General features: G+C 43.0%; 1 protein-coding gene across 1 annotated transcript; it reads left to right on the top strand.

Annotated features, from left to right (window-relative positions):
- Window positions 1-207: 207 nt before the first annotated feature.
- On the top strand, window positions 208-17453 carry LOC140458499 (small ribosomal subunit protein eS17). Its single transcript, XM_072553187.1, has 5 exons — window positions 208-317; window positions 1418-1569; window positions 6734-6839; window positions 12417-12482; window positions 17333-17453. Exons 1-5 carry the CDS (start codon window positions 315-317, stop codon window positions 17405-17407), a joined length of 402 nt encoding a protein of 133 aa, XP_072409288.1. The 5' UTR covers window positions 208-314; the 3' UTR covers window positions 17408-17453.
- Window positions 17454-21317: the final 3864 nt, after the last annotated feature.

Here is a 21317-nt window from a genome sequence, read left to right as displayed (position 1 = left end):
TACAAGACGAATTTAATTGTGTTTCTGGAGAAGGGAAAGATTGAGAAAGAAAGACCTTTATGATAACCTCAACTGGTACAGGAATTGAACCTGCTTTGGAGCATCAACTCATCAGCAGTCTACCTAACTGAGCTAACTAACCCCTACAATTATACCTTGTGATGAATGGGAATGGACAGGGGCTGGATGAATGAATGGGACGTGAGCTACTGGGAAGGTTGGCATCAGGCAATGCGCTGGACAGCTTAGGCTTGGGGTCCTCATTACTGCCGTTCCCAGCAGTCTTCGCTCTCTTCACTGGTTCGCAATCCAAGATGGTGGGTCTGTCAGAATCGGCCACGATTAACAATCTGTTTCCATCCGCCCTTAAAACGGCCCTAAACCCGTCAGCGGATGGTCGGGCGCATCGTAAACTTGCCCGGCCATATTTAGCCGCCGATATGAGCGGGAGGCGAGCGGCCGATGGAGCGGAGGGAAGCTGTGACTCTCCGCCGCCGAGTTGATGGTGGCGTTTGGCCCGGGGCTGATTAAGGAGGGTTCAAGGGAAAAGCGGGCTCGAATTGAGGGGCCTCTTAGCCAGGCGTTGGGGTTGGTTGGTGGGTGGGAGGAGAGATAATGAAGCAGTGAGCCAGGCCTTGGGCTTTCTCCGAGTATTTTCAGGCTCTCAGTCGGTGTTCCTAGTGGCTGCTGGCGCAGGTTGGCAGCAACTTTCCCCCTTTTGAGATATATTCCAGGAGAATCTGGAATGCTCTTTGAGGCCGAGATATAATCGAGCTTAGGCTGGAGTAACTGGGGTAGGGAAGCAAGAAGGTTACGATTAATTGGCAAAAAAACAATGTTAAATATTATTCATAATATTATCGAGTTGATGTAGTTCGCAGTGTGCTTCCTGAAAGGGCAAGGAAAGCAGATTGAATGGCAGTTTTGCAAGGGAATACTTGAAAAAGAACTCGTTACAGGTCTATGATTGTTTAAATAAGTTCTTTTGAAACCCTAACAGTATTATGAAGTAGTTTAACCAGGCAGTGGTTATTGATCTCCATTTAGCAGCAGCAGCATTGTGTCTGTGGTACTCTTAATGTATTCAAAGGACATTCACTATAGATGATGGAAGGCTGGGTCCGTTGTCTGAATTAAAAGCAATAAAAGGGCTCTTGTTTTTCAGCTGCAGGTGCTGTATAGAGTGTTAGTCTTAGGGAAATGGGAACATGCAGGTCCGAAAGCCAGTGTTGTCTTTTGAGTTTACCTGGAATGTAAAAATACAGCTGTGGCCCAGACTGTGAGGCAAGAGTAATTTGTTTATCAGTTCTTATTCCACAAACCATTGTGGATGTCTGCCCTTTTATTGCTGTTGGATTATGAAAGTTGTGGAACAAGGATGGTTTTCTTAAAATGACGGCTTTTCTCTTCTGGTCAGGGTCGTGTCAGGACTAAGACAGTCAAGAAAGCTGCTCGAGTGATCATTGAGAAATATTACACTCGCCTTGGCAATGACTTCCATACCAACAAGAGGGTCTGTGAGGAAATCGCCATCATCCCCAGCAAGAAACTTCGCAACAAAATTGCAGGGTAGGTATCTTTGTGTTCCTCTTTACCTTTGTTGGATCTAATTGAGGTAGAAAGCAGCTTCATGTTCCTGTTATACTGGATCAATTATGCCAAATTGGTTGCAATCGACCTGCAAGTAGTAAGAAAGAATGCTGGGAAAATGCTTCACCTGTGGGCCATGTCTTGTGAGGAAGGCAGAGGCGAGCACAAAGGGATTGATCACAGTCCTGTTCTGGTTACTGGTTATTACCACCGCTTGACAGAAGAGTTGGGCCTTGTGGCCAATTGCAGATCTTCCTGTTGTCCAATCTTTCTTGAACATTGGCTCAGGCAATTACGCAGTCCAGAGCAAGGCCACTTGGACCATTGTGGCTCTGCATATCAGATTAGTTCCATTATTTATTTTTCTCCTTGATCTACGTAGATCCTGCTCCAAATATACACACTGCATCCAGGACTCGCAGCAAAGTCATCTCATCTGTTCTGCATTAATAAAAACCAACCCAGTAGCTCCCTCAGTGCTCTTGCTGTGTTCCTTTATGGTTGTTGAAATAGAATTCCCATCTAAATGAGGAAAGGGTTTGTTTGCACTATGATGTGGTTTCGGTTGGGCTTGGATAGTGAAGAAGGCATTTGATATGCTTTCCTTTATTGGTCAGAGCATTTGAGTATCGGAGTTGGGAGGTCATGTTGCGGCTGTACAGGACGTTGGTACGGCCACTTTTGGAATATTGCGTGCAATTCCAGTCTCCTCATTGGAAGGATGTTGTGAAACTTGAAAGGGTTCAGAAAAGATTCACAAGGATGTTGTCAGGGTTGGAGGATTTGAGCTATAGGGAGAGACTGATTAGGCTGGTGCTGTTTTCTCTCAGAGGCTGAGGGGTGACCTTTATAGAGGTTTATAAAATCATGAGGGGCATTGATAGGGTAAATAGACAAGGTCTTTTCCCTGGGGTGGGGGGAGTCCAGTACTGGAGGGCGTAGGTTCAGGGTATGAGGGGAAAGATATAAAAGGGACTTAAGGGACAACTTTTTCATGCAGAAGATGGTGCATGTACGGAATGAGGTGCCAGAAGATGTGGTGGAGGCTGGTACAAACACAGCATTTAAAAGATATTTGGATGGGTCTATGAATAGGGGCAGCATGGTGGCTCAGTGGTTAGCACTGCTGCCTCACAGCGCCAGAGACCCTGGTTCAATTCCCCACTGCAGGCAACTGTCTGTGTAGAGTTTGCACATTCTCCCCGTGTCTGCATGGGTTTCCTCTGGGTGTTCCAGTTTCCTCCCACAGCCCAAAGATGTGCAGATTAGGTGAATTGGCCGTGCTAAATTGCTCATAGTGTTAGGTGGATTAGTCAAGGATAAATATAGGGGGGTGGGTTTCTTTTCGGAGGGTCAGTGTGGATGTGTTGGACCGAAGGGCCAATATCTAATATCGAAGGGCCAATATCTAATAGGAAGGGTTTGGAGGGATACTGGCCAAGTGCTGGCAGTTGGGACTAGATTAGGTTAGGATATCTGGTCAGCATGGACGAATTGGACTGAAGGGTTTCTTTCCGTGCTGTACATCTTAGTGAACCTGAATGTCCTTCTGTGTTTGTTCCGATCTCCATTTAAGGGTGAAGATGGTTATACTAATTGAACAGCAGCAGAATGAGATGATACTGCTTCCCCTGCAGCCTTCATTTTGATTTGAAGGACTAGAGGACCTTACATTGTTCATACAAACAATGACCTGAAGAACAACCTGGAGGGTGTTGGTAGTGGGAAATGAAACTTGAAAGTCTGAAATTTAAAATGTTCTTCAGACTGGATTATTCCCAGTGCTACGAGCTAGTGAGGGCAGGAATAGGAGGATAGAGTAGATGAATGCATGGCTGAAGAGCTGGTGAATGGGAGAAGGATTCATATTTTTGGATCATTGGAATCTCTTTTAGGGTAGAATTGACCTGTACAAGAAGGACAGGTTGCACCTAAATTGGAAGGGGAATAATATACTGGCAGGGAAATTTGCTAGAACTGCTCGGGAGGATTTAAACTAGTAAGGTGGGTGGGTATGGGACCCAGGGAGATGGTGAGGAAAGAGATCAATCTGAGACTGGTACAGTTGAGAACAGAAGTGAGTCAAACAGTCAGGGCAGGCAGGGACAAGGTAGGTCTAACAAATTAAACTGCATTTATTTCAATGCAAGGGGCCTAACAGGAAAGGCAGATGAACTCGAGGCATGGTTAGGAACATGGACTGGGATATCACAGCAATTACAGAAACATGGCTCAGGGATGGGAGGACTGGCAGCTTAATGTTCCAGGATACAAATGCTACAGGAAGGATAGAAAGAGAGGCAAGAGAGGGGGGGGGGGGGGGGAGTGGCCTTTTTGATAAGGGATAGTATTACAGCTGTGCTGAGGGAGGATATTCCTAGAAATACATTCAGAGAAGTTATTTGGGTGGAACTGAGAAGTAAGAAAGAGATGATCACCTTCTTGGAATTGTATTATAGACCCCCTAATAGTCAGAGGGAAATTGAGAAACAAACTTGTAAGGAGATCTCCGCTATCTGTAAGAATAATAGGGTAGTTATGGTAGGGGATTTTAACTTTCCAAACATACATTGGGACTGCCATAGTGTTAAAGGTTTAGATGGAGAGGAATTTGTTAAGTGCGTACAAGACAATTTTCTGATTCAGTATGTGGATGTACCAACGAGAAGGTGCAAAACTTGACGTACTCTTGGGAAATAAGGCAGGGCAGGTGACTGAGGTGTCAGTGGGGGAGCACTTTGGGGCCAGCGACCATAATTCTATTCGTTTTAAAATCGTGATGGAAAAGGATAGACCAGATCTAAAAGTTGAAGTTCTAAATTGGAGAAAGGCCAATTTTGACGGTATTAGGCAAGAACTTTCAAAAGCTGATTGGAGGCAGATGTTCGCAGGTAAAGGGACGGCTGGAAAATGGGAAGCCTTCAGAAATGAGATAACAAGAATCCAGAGACAGTATATTCCTGTCAGGACAAAAGGAAAGGCTGGTAGGTATAGGGAATACTGGATGACTCAAGAAATTGAGGGTTTGGTTAAGAAAAAGAAGGAAGCCTATGTCAGGTATAGACAGGATAGATCGAGTGAATCCTTAGAAGAATATAAAGGCAGGAGGAGTATACTTCAGAGGGAGGTCAGGAGGGCAAAAAGGGGACATGAGATAGCTTTGGAAAATAGATTAAGGAGAATCCAAAGGGTTTTTACAAATGTATTAAGGACAAAAAGGTAATTCGGGAGAGAATAGGACCCCTCAAAGATCAGCAAGGCAGCCTTTGTGTGGAGCCGCAGAAATGGGGGAGATACTAAATGATTATTTTGCATCAGTATTTACTGTGGAAAAGGATATGGGAGATATAGACTGTAGGGAAATAGATGGTGACATCTTGCAAAATGTCCATATTACAGAGGAGGAAGTGCTGGATGTCTTGAAACGGGTAAAGATGGATGAATCCACAGGACCTGATCAGGTGTACCCGAGAACTCTGTGGGAATCTAGAGAAGTGATTGCTGGGCCTCTTGCTGAGATATTTGTGTCATCGATAGTCACAGGTGAGGTGCCAGAAGACTGGAAGTTGGTTAACGTGGTGCCACTGTTTAAGAAAGGTGGTAAGAACAAGCCAGGGAACTATAGACTAGTGAGCCTGATGTCGGTGGTGGGCAAGTTGTTGGAGGGAATCCTGAGGGACAGGATGTACATGTATTTGGAAAGGCAAGGACTGATTAGGGATAGTCAACATGGCTTTGTGCGTAGGAAATCATGTCTCTCAAACTTGATTGAGTTTTTTGAAGAAGCAATAAAGAGGATTGATGAGGGCAGAGCAGTAGATGTAATCTGTGTTCGACAAGGTTCCCCATGGGGGACTGATTAGCAAGGTTAGGTCTCATGGAATACAGGAAGAACTAGCCACTTGGATACAGAACTGGCTCAAAGGTAGAAGACAGAGGGTGGTGGTGGAGGGTTGTTTTTCAGACTGGAGGCCTGTGACCAGTGGAGTGCCACAAGGATCGGTGCTGGGTCCTCTACTTTTTGTCATTTATATAAATGGTTTGGATGCGAGCATAAGAGGTACAGTTAGTAAGTTTGCAGATGACACCAAAATTGGAGGCGCAGTGGACAGCGAAGAGGGTTATCTCCGATTACAACAGGATCAGGACCAGATGGGCCAAAGGGCTGAGAAGTGGCAGATGGAGTTTAATTCAGATAAATGACAGGTGCTGCATTTTGGGAAAGCAAATCTTAGCAGGACTTATACACTTAATGGTAAGGTCCTAGGCAGTGTTGCTGAACACAGAGACCTTGGAGTGCAGGTTCATAGCTCCTTGAAAGTGAAGTCGCAGGTAGATAGGATAGTGAAGAAGGCATTTGGTACGCTTTCCTTTATTGGTCAGAGTATGGAGTACAGGAGGTGGGAGGTTATGTTGCGACTGTACAGGACATTGGTTAGGCCACTGTTGGAATATTGCGTGCAATTCTGGTCTCCTTCCTATCGGAAAGATGTTGTGAAACTTGAAAGGGTTCAGAAAAGATTTACAAGGATGTTGCCAGGGTTGGAGGATTTGAGCTATAGGGTGAAGCTGAACAGGCTGGGGCTGTTTTCCTTGGAGTGTCGGAGGCTGAGGGGTGACCTTATAGAGGTTTACAAAATTATGAGGGGCATGGATAGGATAAATAGGCAAAGTCTTTTCCCTGGGGTTGGGGTGTCCGGAACTGGAGGGCATAGGTTTGGGGTGAGAGGGGAAAGATATAAAAGAGACCTCGGGGCAACTTTTTTACACAGAGGGTGGTACGTGTATGGAATGAGCTGCCAGAGGAAGTGGTGGAGGCTGGTACAATTGCAACATTTAAGAGGCGTTTGGATGGGTATATGAATAGGAAGGGTTGGCACGTGGGACTAGATTGGGTTGTGATATCTGCTCGGCATGGACGGGTTGGACCAAAGGGTCTGTTTCCATGCTGTACATCTCTATGATTCTATGTCCAGTTTGTGTCACCTGAAAGAGGAATATACTTGTCAGCTCAAATATGACTTTTAGAGCTGGTGTCTTCAGTTGGGAAGTCTACAAACTGGAAGCTAGTGATGAATTGCTTAGTGACTTGGTAGACAGATAGTGATTAAAATGTACAGTAACCACTGTCTGGCTTACCCAGGTATGTGACACACTTAATGAAGCGTATCCAGCGTGGACCTGTCAGAGGCATCTCTATCAAACTGCAGGAGGAAGAGCGGGAGAGGCGGGACAACTATGTCCCTGAGGTAAGTTTCTCTCCAGTCCAGTCCAATTCACTGTCTGCTGAAGGTAATGACTACTGGTGTAACCCATGTATGTTGTGAAAATTTGGTCTTTTTATTTAAATTGCAAGATTAGGAAGCTTGAAGTATTCAACTAAAGTACTAAATTTGGCTGTAAATTACCAGTGTTCAAGGTTCTATTTGAAATAATGTGAACCACTCTGTCTCTGAAGTCTGATCATAATTTGGATTTGAACTTAGGGCCTTCAGCCGCATTTGATTTCATTTTTCCAATAATTGCCATGACATTTGTAGGATGTGAGTTGTAGTGTGGAGAATAAATAGGGTCTTCATTCCTGCCATCTGAGATCTTGAGAGTTGCGCTGCATAACATTATGCTGTTACTTAGCCCCATTTGTGCTGTTGTTCAATTCTGTAGCATCATTCCACTGTCTTCCTAATATGATTTGATGTTGTGTAGATACCAATTGTTTGGAGTGCTGGCACTCACCCAGTTTTCAGATTGTTTGTTGGTTGTTCTTGATATCTGGGTTGAGGGTTCGTTTTAAAAGGAAAGGTTACATAGTCTGGGCCTGTATCCATTAGAGTTATAAGAATGAGACAGGATCTTAAATATCTCAAAAACACTGAATAGGGTGAAAGCTGTGGGATGGTTCCCCTTGTGAAATAGACCAGAATATGGGGCACTGTTTTAAAAAGGGAGTCTTGCCTTTTTAAAAAAAAGGAACGGGAGTAAGCCATTCAGCCCTTTCCGTTTGCCTTTAAGTCTGATCATGGCTGATTTTTTAAAAAGTCTGTTTATTTCTACTCTTTGTTACTGTTTCCTTTTTGCTAACCAGTTGGTGTTTGCCTGAAACATCGGTTTTCCTGCTGCTCAGATGCTGCCTGACCTGCTGTCCTTTTCCAGCACCACATTCTCTTGACTCTAATCTCCAGCATCTGCAGTCCTCACTTTCACCTACTTCTCAATCGGTGTCAGTGCACTACCCACAATGTCATGCGTTATAATTTTAAATGCTAATCTCTTATGTGGGACCTTATTAAGAACCTTCTGAGTCCAAATAAATCACATTCACTGACTCGCCCTTATCTACAATTTAAATCCTCAAAAAAATTCCTTTAGATTACTCAGAGTATGAGTTTTATATCCTAAATCTATGCTGATTCTGTCTAATCCTGTTACTGTTTTCCAAATATTCTGCTATTAAAGCTTTGATAATGGACTGTCAGGCTGACTAGTCTATGATTTCCTATTTTCTCTGTACTTTTTGAGTTGGCGGGGTTACATTAGTAGCCCTCCAATTCATAGGAGCTGTTCCAGAGTCTACAGACATTTGGAAGATGACCACCAAGGCCTCTTTCTACGGCCACTTTTAAGTACGGTGGGATGTAAATTTATCTGGCCCAGGTGATTTATCAGCTTTTAATTGCATCAATATGGGGCACTTTTTAAAACTGTGCCCCGCATCCTAATGTCTTTCACAAGGGGAACCATCCCTCTGCCTTCACCCTATTCAGTCTTATTAAGATATTTAAGATCCTGTCTCATTCTTATAACTCTAATGGATACAGGCCCAGAGTATGCAACCTTTCCTTTTAAAATGAACCCCCAACCCAGATATCGAGAAGAACCAACAAACAATCTGAAAATGGGTGAGTGCTGGCACTCCAAACAATTAGTATCTACTTGGCAACACCATTTCCCTACTAATACTGATTTCATCCAGTTCGTCTCACATCACCTTTGTGCAGCAACATTTTTGAGAGGTTATTTATGTCCTTTTGAAGATAGAAGCAAAATATGTATTTTATTGGCCTGGCATCTCTTTGTACCCTACTATAACTTCCACTGTTTTTGATTGTATGGAACCTACATTTGTCTTCGCTAATCTTTCTCTTCACATAACTATAAAGGCTTTTACAAACAGTTTGTACGTTCCTTGCAAGTTTACACTCATATTCTTATTTTCCCACTCTGTCCTGTTTTGCTAAAATCTAAATTGCTCTCCATCTTCAAGTCTGCTGCTTTTTTTTAATCAATTTGTATCCCTTCCTCGAATCTAATCCTCTTCTTAATTTCACTTGTTAACCATGGCCAGGCCACCTTTCCCATTTTATCTTTGTGCCAGACAGGACTTGGCGTTTGTTGCAGTTTCTCCATGTACTCTTTAAATGCTTGCCAATGCCTTTTTAAGTAATGTTCCCCAGTTTATCATAGCCAGCTCATGCCTCATACCATCGTAGTTTGCTTTTGTTAGATTAAGGACCCTTGTTTCAGAAGTCAATTTGTCATTCTTCATCTTAATGAAGAATTCTGTCATGTGGCCAGTTTTCCCCAAGGGGCCTTGCACAGCTAGGTTGCCACTTATTCTTTTCTCATTACACAATGCCCAACCAAGGATGGTCTGTACTCTTGGTCCTTAATTTATTGATCCAGAAACTATCGCATATGCACTCCAGGAATTCCTTCTGTCTGATATTGTAACTGATTTGACTTGCCAATCTATATGTGGATTAATGTTACCCATAATTACAGCTGTTTGTTGGTCCCTTTGTTGCTTGCTTCTCTAATTGTTTGTTTAATGCCTTCCCTAATGTTCGGGTCGATACACAACCCCATTCTCACTTTCTGTTCCTTTGTGTTTCTAATCTCTACCCGTACAGATTCCACTTCACTAGAGCTAATGTACTTCCTCACTGTTGCATTATGATCCTGTTCAACCAGCAAGGCTACCTCAACTCCTTTTCCTCTTTGTCTGTCCTTCCTAAAAATTGAATAGGCTGTGGCTTAGTATTATTACTAAACTATTTAATTTCAAAATCCAGCTAATATTCTGGGAGCCTGAGTTCGAATCCTACCATGGCAGATGGTGGAAATTGAATTCAATAAAAATCTGGAATTCAGAATCTAAAGCTGACCATGAAACAATTATCAATTTCCATTAAAAACCTATTTCATTCACTAATGTCCTTTTTGGGGAATGAATCTGCTGTTTCCACCTGGTCTGGCCTATATGTGACTCCAGACCTACAGTAATGTGTGACTCAACTGCCCTCAGAGGCATCTAAGGATGGCAATAAGTGTTGGCCTAGCCAGTGACACCCACGTGAGTGAGTGAACAAATGGATAGTAAAATATACCTCTGGATATTTAGTCCCCATCTGTGGTCACCCTACAGCCACGTATCCATAATCCCAGTATATTATGCATGTGCGACTAATTAACCCACTCTGTTTCTCCACGCATAAAAGCACAAGTTTGTGGCACAAGGTCCTTGTCTTTTTAAGCTGAATGTGCTTTTGTGGAAGTTTCCTTTAGTTAAACTACATCTGCAGTACTGTGTACAGCTTTGCTTTACTTGCTTAAGAAAGAATATAATAACATTGAACTACTTCTTGGTTCCGGGACTGAAGAGGTTGCCTGTTGAGGAAAGATTGAGCAGGTTGGCCCCTATACTCATTGAAGTTTAGAAGAATTTGAGTTCATCTTATTGAAAATTTTCCATGCTGTACATCTCTATGACTCTATGGTTCATGCTGACGATGATGCCCTCTCAGCTAGTTCCGATTGCCTGCATTTGGTCTATATCAGTTTAAACCCTTCCCATCCGTGTACCTATCAAAATTTTTTTTAAAATTTTGCCTCAAACACTCTCTCTGGTAGTCCCTTCCATATATGCACCACACTCTGCATGAAGAAGTTACCCCTCAGGTCCTCCTTAATCATTCCCCTCATTAAATATGAGAGATTTTTGATTAACAAAGCAAATTATAGTTATTGGTGGGGGAGGGGGGCGGGGGGAGGAGGAGGAGGAGGAGGAATGGAGAGAGACAGGAAAGTTAAGTTGAAGAAAATAAACCATGATCTTTTTGAAAGGCAGAACAGGCTTGAGGGCTGAATGTCATCAAGAGTGTAGTGCTGGAAAAGGTCAGCAGGTCAGGGAGCATCAGAGGAGCAGGGAATACGACATTTCAGACAAAATCCCTTCATCAGGAATGGTGATGAAGGGCTTTTGCCTGAAATATCAATTTTCCTGCTCCTCTGATGCTGCCTAACCTGCTGTGCTTTTCGAGCACCACACTCTTGACTCTAATTTCCAGCATCTGCAGTACTCTCTTTCGTGTTGAGGGGCTGAATGGCCTACTCCTCTTTCTTGTATTCCTTGATTCAGGCCTATGTTGAGCTAGTGTTGGTTTGTTTGTAAAGCATGAGTGCTCTCCATAATAAATCGTAGAACCTCTATAGTGTGGAAAGAGGCCATTCGGCTGTCTAATCTGCAACGACCCTCCGAAGAGCATCTTAGCCAGATCCAACCCCCTATCCTATCCCCATAACTCCACATTTACCATGGCTAATCCATCAAGCATGCGTATCCCTGGGCACTACAGGACAATTTGCCATGGCCATTACCTAACTTGCACATCTTTGCATTGTGGGAGGAAACCGGAGCACCTGGAGGGAACCCATGTAGACACAGGGGGACCACAAGTTATCATGGCTTGTGTAACTGAACCCAAATAGTTAATGTTTGTCTGTAACAACTATAGACAGTGACTTTGCATTTATGCTCAAAAAGGTTGTTTGCCAACATTGTAGACAGTTCCAGTACAGACAATTTCCATATCTTTATCACTGCAACTTGGCAATGCTTCTCTGTTGCAAGTCCTAACATGAAACATTGATTAGACTTTCAGCATTGTTTCAGGGCTTTTTGGATGCTCAGGGTTTAGCTTCAATCAAAAGACTGAGACTTGCTGAGATCTGTTGGTTTGATTCTGTTTTGCTTCTGGCTGTGTTGTAGCTCATTGCCAGCAATGTCCGCCTTAACACACTGTACACATGAAAGTGTTAAATCTGGAATACTGAATAACTTGCCTCCAGAGGTATTGCTAATTCAATTACAAATCATGAGTACAAATGTAGTTTGCTGTTAGAACATTCTTGCCCAGGTCAATCCTGTCCAAGTGATCAGTGTGTGAATACATTGGTTGTTTTCAAAGTTCGAAGTTTGCACAGAGTGTTCATCTCTGAGATTACTGACTGTTTAGTCTTTGCGTTTGGTTTAAGCCTTTTTATTTCCATTTTATTGTTATTTGGTTTTGATTTGTGTCTGGTCCTTTCCTGGAGCAGTGCATTGATGGGTTTTGAATGAGGTTATGTCATTCCAAGTGTCTGGAAGAAGGAAGCATTTGCGTAGTTCCTTTCACACCTCAGCACAATTAGTAGTGCAGTTATATTTGGTTATCACATGTGGGTGTTGTGCACAGGAAGATCTCTCAGCTGAGAACAGTATGAGTGACTGGATTCTCTGGCATTGGTTGAGGGAGTGAATGTTTGCTGGAACTCCCCTGCTTGCCTGGAGCACCATGGCAATTTCCATGACCATCTGAGCTTGAGCTGCACGTTTGGGCTTGAAGGTTTCATTTCAGGCAGTGACCGAATCTGAGCATCATAACCTAGTGTGAATGTCACTCTCTGAACCAAACTGTGTGAGCAACCACAGGCTCCAGTCCTGTGTTATGACTGGAAGGAGTGTTTTTTCTGGTTACTACATTCTGACTGTTTTCTCTGTTTTCCAGGTCTCTGCGCTGGACCAGGAGATGATAGAAGTGGACCCAGATACCAAGGAGATGCTGAAGCTGTTGGTGAGTATTTAGAGGTGGGGTGGTGACTGGCTGTTGCTTCGAATTTGTAATTCATCTAGACTGCTGTTGTTTGAAAGCCTCCAGAAATTGTGGCTTGATGATACAAAGCTGCATTGATCTTGTGGCAGGAACTTGCATGTGGAGGTAAAGTGTCCTTTCACGGAAAGTGGTGAGAGGATAGAAGATGTAGATGTGCGAAGGGACTCTGATGTCCTTGTCAGTAAGTTAATTGAAGGCTAACATGCAGATGCAGCAAGTTATTGGAAAGATTAATGGACTTTTAACCTTTATCACAAGAGGATTTGAGTGTAGGGTTTGTGAAGTCTTGCTTCAGTAGTATAGGGACAATAAAAACTGCAGATGCTGGAATCCAAGGTGGATAAGCAGGAGGCTGGAAGAACACAGCAAGCCAGGCAACATCAGGAGGTGAAGAAGTCAACAATTCAGATGTAACCCTTCTTCAGGACGTGGATGCAGTCCTCTGAGGTGCAGAATTCCAAGCATAAGATTGAGTTTTTAAAAAAAACCTTTTATCATGGTCGTAAATGGCATCCTTCCTGTTTGTTTATAAATTAAGGCTTACTCTTGTTCCATTGACAGTCCAGTGGCATTGTTCAAAACTGCTGGTTGAAGCTGGACTGGATTCCTGAAATGATAGGGGAGAAGGAACTGAGAACCTTCACAGTATATGAAGGTGATGGCATAGAGTAATAGAGGCCTACAGCATGGAAATGGGCCAATTGACCCAACTCAGTCCTGAAGAAGGGTTACATCTGAAACATTGACTTCTCCATCTCCTGATGCTGTCGGACTTGCGTTCTTCCAGCCTCCTGCTTGTCTACTTTCAATAGTATAGAGCTGGTTAGCCTGCAACTGGAGTGTTGTGTGTAGTTTTGGTCTCCTTATTTGAGGAAAGATATTTTTGCCAGAGAGGGAGTGCAAGAAAGGTTTACCAGACTTGTTCCTGTTTTGGTGATACATCCTGTGAGAAGAGTTTGGACAAACTAAGTCTGTATTCTCCGTAGAGGTTTGAAGAATGACAGGTGACCTGATTAAGCATTTTGTAAGTTTCAAAGAGATTGACAGGGTAGGTGCAGGTAAAATATTTCTGCTGGTTGGGAGGTCAGTAATCCAGGAGCATAATCTATAAATAAGCAGGAAGGATGCCATTTAGGACAAACAATGGAGGTGGTTGTTTTAAACTCAGTGGGTTATGTTTGGTATTCTGCACCTCCAAGGATTCTGGAAGCTCAGTTTTTGAGTAAGTAAAGGTTGATAAATTTTTGGTTTATAAAGACAAGAGTGTTAATATAAATAAGAAGCATTGAAGTGTTCAATCAGCCATTGTGATATGAAATGTTGGGAAAGGCTGAATGGCCTATTCTTGTTCCATTGACGGTCCAGTGGCATTTTTTTGAAGCCACTGGTTGATGCTGGGCTGGATTCCTGAAATGATAGGGTGGAAGGAACTGAGAACCTTCACAGTATATGAAGACGATGGCATAGAGTAAAAGAGGACTGCAGTACAGAAACCAGCTTTTCGGCTTAACTCGTTCACACCAACCAAGCTTCTAAACTGAAGTGGTCCTGTTTTCCTGTGTTTGGCTCAACCTTTCCTATCCGTGTACCTGTCCAAATGTCTCTTCAATATTGTAATCGTATCCGCCTGTACCATTTTTTCTGGCAGCTCATTCCACATATACACCACCATCTCTGTGAATAAATTGCCCCTCAGGTTTCTTTTTAACTCTTTCCCCTCTCCCCTTAAATCTATGCCCTCTAATTTTGGATTTCCCTAGCCTGGGGAAAAGACCTTTCCAGTTTAGTAACATCCTCCCAATAGCAGGGCAACCCAGAATTCTAAGCAGTACTCCAAATGTGGAGTCTTCTACTGTTATAATATGCCATCCCAACTCCTGTACTGTGTTCTGTCTGAGGAAGGGAATTGTGCCAAACACCACTTTCACCTTTCTGTCTACATGTGACATCCCTTTCAAGGAACTATGTACCTGCACCCTGAGGTGTCTCTGTTTGACAACACTCCCTAGGCCTCTACCATTAACTGTGGTAAATCCTGCCCTGCTTTGTCTTACCAGAATGCGACATCTCACATTTATCTGAATTAAATTCCATCTGTCGTTCCTTGGCCCACTGGCCCTGTTGATCAAGACCTCACTATACTCTTAGATAACCTTCTCCACTGTCCGCAGTGAATTTTGGTATCATCCACAAACTTGCTAACCATGGCTGCTGTATTCTCAGTGATCATGACATGAACCAGAAATCCAAAAGCTCAGATCAATCCTGTTCAAATCCACAACAGCCGGTGAAATTTAAATTACATTTAATAAATTTGCAATGCAGCCTTAGTAAAGAACATTAGGAGCAGGAGTGGGCTGTCCAGCCCTTCGAGCATGCTCCGCCACTCAATAAGATCATGGCTGATCGTTTTGTGGACTCCGATCCACTTACCCACATCTTCACCATATCCCTTAATTCCTTTATTTTTCAAAAAAGTACCTACCTTAGCTTTAAAAGCGATTACTGAAGTAGTGTCAACTACTTCCCTGGGCAAGGAATTCCATAGATTAACAACCCTCTGGGTGAAGAAGTTCCTTTTCAGTTCTAAACCTGCTACTTCTAATTTTGAGGCCAGGCCCTCTTGTCCTAGTTTCACCTACCAGTGGAAACATCCTATCCAATTCTGTTTTATAGATTGCCCTCATAATTTTATATGTATCTATAAGATTCCCCCACCCCCACCCCATTCTTCTGAATTCCACTGAATATAATCCCAATCTATTCAGCCTCTCCTCATAAACCAAAGTTGACCAAAAAAAACAATTAATTGTTGTAGAAACCAATCTAGGAAAAGAAATCTGTCCTTATCTGGTCTGGCCTACATGTGACTCCGCACACAAGTTATATAGTAAGTCTTAAATTGCCCCATGGACAGCAAGCTGCTCTTAGATAACCTTCTTCACTGTCCACCATATCACCAATTTTGAGGGTAGAAGGCCAATTAGGGATAGCTAACAAGTTCTGTTCCCCCTTCCTCCGCTTATTTTGCTGTACAAAATCAATGACTTCTGTTAGAATTTGGGGCTCTTATTCAGTAGGGCAGTTAATGGTAAGGCCCTTGGGGAGAGTTATTAAATATTGACCTGGGGTACAAGTGTAGTTCCATGAAAGTAGCATCAGAGTGGTGACTAAGGCATTTGAACACTTGGCTTTGTCAATCATGAGGTTCATGAAGAGGATACCCTCGTTGTGTTGTCTTATTTGTGTCACCTGATAAATTAGATCCTGCTTGACTGTAATCCTTCTACCTCAGCAGATTTGTGACTGCTGTCATTTTGTCATTTGGGTTTCGAAAGTCAGGTTGTAGTTGCAGTCCATTTTTGGTTTATCCAAAATTGCAGGACTCAAGCAGATCAACTTGCTGCTTGTTTGATGGAAGTGTTTCAATCCTTTCTCCTACCTTACGTCTCTTTGCTAGACCCTACACTAACATTGTCTAACTCAGCTAAGCATTCACTTCCCCCACTCCCCAGTCTATAAATCTTAATCTACTATTCTTTTGACCTCCCTTTTCCCAGATGCTATTCACAGTAATACTTGAAGGATAGTGTACGTTCATATAAAGAGCATTGGCAGAATCAACCATATTGTTTTGTATGTTATTTTGGGGTGTAGCACACTCGAGAGCATTAGATACACATTGAAATAGAGCAAATTTGGTCAAGATTCCAGTTACTGGCTTGATTTTCTTAATCTGTGTAATCCCAGAATGGATGAGAACATTTGTTGCTATCCATCAGATGTGCTGTGGGTCCCAGGTGAATCGAACATCAATGACAATAGACAATAGGTGTAGAAATAGGCCATTCGGCCCTTCGAGTCAGCGCCACCATTCATTATGATCATGACTGATCATCCACAATCAGTATCCTGTTCCTGCCTTATCCCCATAACCCTTGATTCCACTATATTTAAGAGCTCTATCAATCTCTTTCTTGAAAGTATCCAGAGACTTGGTCTCCACTGCCTTCTGAGGCAGAGCATTCCATATATCCACCACTCTCTGAGCAGAAACTTCTTCACCCAATGATGGAACTTGGGAATGGATGACAAACTCTACCATTCAGAGTAACAACGGAGCTTGACTCCACTTGCTTCAAATAGATAGCCATGTATAAAATTCTCATTGGAGAGGGAAGCAATGCACCATCTGTGCTGACTTCAATTAGTTTGGAACAGCATGATTAGGTTCATTTATATTTTACATTGAGTTAAGGCAAATGCATCATGTGCAAATAAAATTTACCATTGTGAATGGATTTGTGCCTGCATTGCAACGTTTGCCTTTTTTTTTTAACCTCCTATTATAGCTCCTTCCTGTTCCAATGCATTCCCACTGCCTGTAAGGGAGAGGTGTTCCATACATCAGGAGTCTGCATGGAAACTTAGATTAAGATCACATTTAACTCTATGCTAGAACTACACAAATTTTAGGATCTATTTTTAGCCCAACCTCAAATGGAAGGTATGAAGTAGGAATCAAAAAGCATTCAGCATGCACAGAAAGTACATGATGAAAATTAACTGCTAACCCTCCCACGCCATGGAGCTTTCCGAGGGCACTGTGACAGACATTTAACTGAACTTGTAACTGAACTGTCAGTGTTGTAACTTGCTTATCTTGTAAAGTTCTCTGGGACACCTGCGGATGGAATGTAAGTCTGTTGTCTGAAAAGACTGTCACTGGTCTGGTCTTACTGAGCTGACCTGTGTATTGGGTGGATTTGTTTCTGCCTTGGATTTAACGTGGTCTGTGTCTTCTCTTGCAGGACTTTGGCAGCCTGTCCAACCTGCAGGTCACACAGCCTTCAGTAGGAATGGCCTTCCGGACTCCAAGGATCTAAAATTATTTGTATGACATCCCTCTAAAATTAAACAAAACGACAAAAATATTGTGTCTGTAATTTTCATTGTTCCACATGCTGCATTTTCTTCTGACAACCTACAGGTGATTTCTGTGAAATAAATGGAGTTTCTACAGGGTTGGTGTGAAATGCTGGCTTCTTGATCAAAAAACCTTCAGTGATTGTGATTTCTGATATTTTACTTTGGGGAAGGGGTGGTGATGTTGGGGGGGATGCTATTCAGTTTCTCCTGTACATCGGTCTGGTTATTGTGGCTGAGCAGAGGTGTGGATAGCCTGGTGAATCAGATTCCTTGATCAACCTGAAATCTAAATTGTATGGATTTAACCTCGATACCTTGATTTCCTCTGTGCATGACTAAGAGACTCATGGAGCCCAATGCTTCCTCTTGCATAGTTACATTGGAAAGACTTGTGCATGCACTGCAGTGATAGGGACTGCTCGGAGTGGCAACTGCGATGACACCATCTGACAACGAACACATATTTGTTTCTTCTGGCAAATAGCATGGATTTGACTAGAGCAAACTCATGCCTCCACTTGGCGCAAGTAGTTGGGATGGCTTCTGCAATGGGCAATCATTGGGATCTTCGCTAATTGGGAGTTTGAGAAGACCGGCTTGTCAAGGCAGCAGAAACCCGACATGAATTATTATATTACATGACTCCAAGTGATTTGACTGAACCCTGTAACACGCATTTCACTGATTCTCCTGCATTAACTTGAAATCACCCATTGTGTGAACCCATCATTTTAGCAATGTTTAACTTGTGTACTATTATTGATATATGTGAGACAAGGGTACAACAGAGACCAAATGGTGTTGTGCTCACAGGAAAGCTAGCAAACTATTGAATTTCTCCAAGTTGGATTGCACCCAAGGTGAGGCTGGTGTCCATTTCTGCGTGCATTGATCGAGCTAAAATAAGAGATGAGCTTTTATGCATGGCAAGATAGAACAGAGCTGTGGCATGATTGCAATCTGCATTGTGTTTTGCATTGGACTTAGTCTGAAGTGCACACTTCCATACATTCTTCAGTTTCATCAACTTGTGTCTCTACTCCCTTGATGGACAACTGCACCATTAACAATAGCTATTTAGGTATAGCACTCATACTATAAATAATAGCTGTTTCATACACACTACATCTTAAACAATAACTGAAATACATTTGAACCATAAACAACATATGTTTGAAATGTTCCAAAGCCAAAAATGATAGCTTTGTGAAACACCCTTAATCATAAACGCAAGCAGTGTGGTGTCACAGTCACAGATACTGCTAAATACATGATCAATATCTCCAAACATTCTTTCTGAAGCATGTTTGTTTTTGTGCATAGGTACAACTTGTGTCCGCATTCTGCATGAAAAGAGAAGATAAAGTTCAAACTCCTTTGTTACTAATTATGATAAGCCAATATCTAACAAGGATGCTGAGGTCCTGAAAGCATGCCCAGCAGATTTGTGCATACTGTAAAACACCTAAAGAATACTAGTAGCTATACATAATCTGCATAAAGACCATCCTTGATTTTCATATAAAGAACTGGAGTATTCACACTTTAAAACAGTGATAATATCAGCAATTGGAAGTTGTGCTTAATGATGGTTATAAGTTTATAACTAGAGGACTTGCTGTCACATGACTGTGGCCATACTTGAGAGCAGGCTGTAGGGGTTGTTGGACTTTTTTTAGATTAGATTCCCTATAGTGTGGAAACAGGCTCTTCGACCCAACCAGTCGACACCGACCATTCGAAGAGTAACCCACCCAGACCCATTTCCCTCTGACTAATGCACCTAGCCCTATGGGCAATTTAGCATAGCCAATTCACCTGGACTGTCAGAGGAAACCGGAGCAAACCCACGCAGATATGGGGAGAATGTGCAAACTCCACACAGACAGTCCCCTGAGGCTGGAGTCAAACCTGGGACCTTGGTGCTGTGAGGCAGTAGTGCTAACCACTGAGCCACCGTGCCACCCTACATAAGGTTGGTAACCTGTCTGGTGATGGATACAATAGGGTGAGGGTTAGGGCTAGGCTTAGTGTTAGTATTAAGGTCTCATTGCAAATGTCTGGTTGGAAGTAGGATATGAATGCTTGCCGGATGACTTACCATCCATATCTTAGCCCTTGTGAGTTCTACTACAGTCAAGCCAACTGTAGCCGTTCAGCAGAGATGGTGGCACCTGCAATAGGCTTAGGGATATGGTTAGAAAGGGGATTTGGGAAAGTAAGACTTGGGATTAGAGGTAGTGTTATGGTCTCCTTGGAGATCACTGGGTGGGGTTGAGTTATCAACATTTACCAATGACTTCCTATCATTCTTGACGGGTTCTGCTGCAGTCCATCCACCGTTGCCATTCAGGAGAGGTTAGGGTGAGTGTTTATGTTAGGGTCTCCTTGTGGATGATTGGGTCGAAGTGTGATATCAATGTTGGCCAGATGATGTACTATCCCTATCTTAACCTCATAAAAGGGTGCACCAGAACACGGAACAGTCTTATAGGACATGGCAGCCCTTTTTAAATTATATTGAAACCGACTTGTCGGCAATATTAATTAGGGCCGTGGTACAGCCGTGGGAATCTTTACAGGCGCCCGTGGGGCCCTGGGAGGAGGAGACTGGAAGGAAAAGAATATGGGTACCGCAGGGGATACTCCCAGGGAAGGGAGTCTCAGTAGAGATGCGATGAGTAAGACAGAATAAAGTAGTAAGACATTAACTAATTTTAAGTAATTTGAATGTAATATAAACTAGTATTTATTTAATATGTTTGTAGTTTAGTTTTAGTTAAGTAGACAGGTTTGTTTCGGTGGAATAGTGGGCTGTTAAGTAACAATGGTACTGTTCGCCGAGCTGGGAATTTGTGTTGCAGACGTTTCGTCCCCTGTCTGGGTGACATCCTCAGTGCTTGGGAGCCTCCTGTGAAGTGCTTCTGTGATCTTTCCTCTGGCATTTGTAGTGGTTTGAATCTACCGCTTCCGGTTGTCAGTTCCAGCTGTCCGCTGCAGTGGTCGGTATATTGGGTCCACGTCGATGTGCTTATTGATTGAATCTGTGGATGAGTGCTATGCCTCTAGGAATTCCCTGTCTGTTCTCTGTTTGGCTTGCCCTGTAATGGTAGTGTTGTCCCAGTCGAATTCACGTTGCTTGTCATCTGCGTGTGTGGCTACTAAGGATAGCTGGTCGTGTCGTTTCGTGGCTAGTTGGTGTTCATGGATGTGGATCGTTAGCTGTCTTCCTGTTTGTCCTATGTAGCGTTTTGTGCAGTCCTTGCATGGGATTTTGTACACTACATTGGTTTTGCTCATGCTAGGCATCGGGTCCTTCGTTCTGGTGAGTCGTTGTCTGAGAGTGGCTGTTGGTTTGTGTGCTGTTATGAGTCCTAGTGGTCGCAGTAGTCTGGCTGTCGGTTCGGAAATGCTCTTGATGTATGGTAGTGTGGCTAGTCCTTTGGGTTGCGGCATGTCCTCGTTCCGTTGTCTTTCCCTTAGGCATCTATTGATGAAATTGCGCGGGTATCCGTTTTTGGCGAATACATTGAATAGGTGTTCCTCTTCCTCTTTTTGCAGTTCTGGTGTACTGCAGTGTGTTGTGGTCCTTTTGAATAGTGTCTTGATGCAACTTCTTTTTTGTGTGTTGGGGTGGTTGCTTTCATAGTTTAGGACTTGGTCTGTGTGTGTGGCTTTCCTGTAAACCTTTGTGGTGAATTCTCCGTTCGGTGTTCTCTGTACCATCACGTCTAGGAATGGGAGTTGGTTGTCCTTTTCTTCCTCTTTAGTGAGTCGGATTCCTGTGAGTGTGGCGTTGATGATCCGGTGTGTGTTCTCTGTTTCTGTGTTTTTAATAATTACAAAGGTGTCATCCACATATCTGAC

The sequence above is a fragment of the Chiloscyllium punctatum genome, chromosome 33 (assembly GCF_047496795.1).
Source record: "Chiloscyllium punctatum isolate Juve2018m chromosome 33, sChiPun1.3, whole genome shotgun sequence".
Taxonomy (NCBI): domain Eukaryota; kingdom Metazoa; phylum Chordata; class Chondrichthyes; order Orectolobiformes; family Hemiscylliidae; genus Chiloscyllium; species Chiloscyllium punctatum.
The sequence above is the reverse complement of the archived record's forward strand: the minus strand, read 5'-3'. Positions and strand labels throughout refer to the sequence as shown.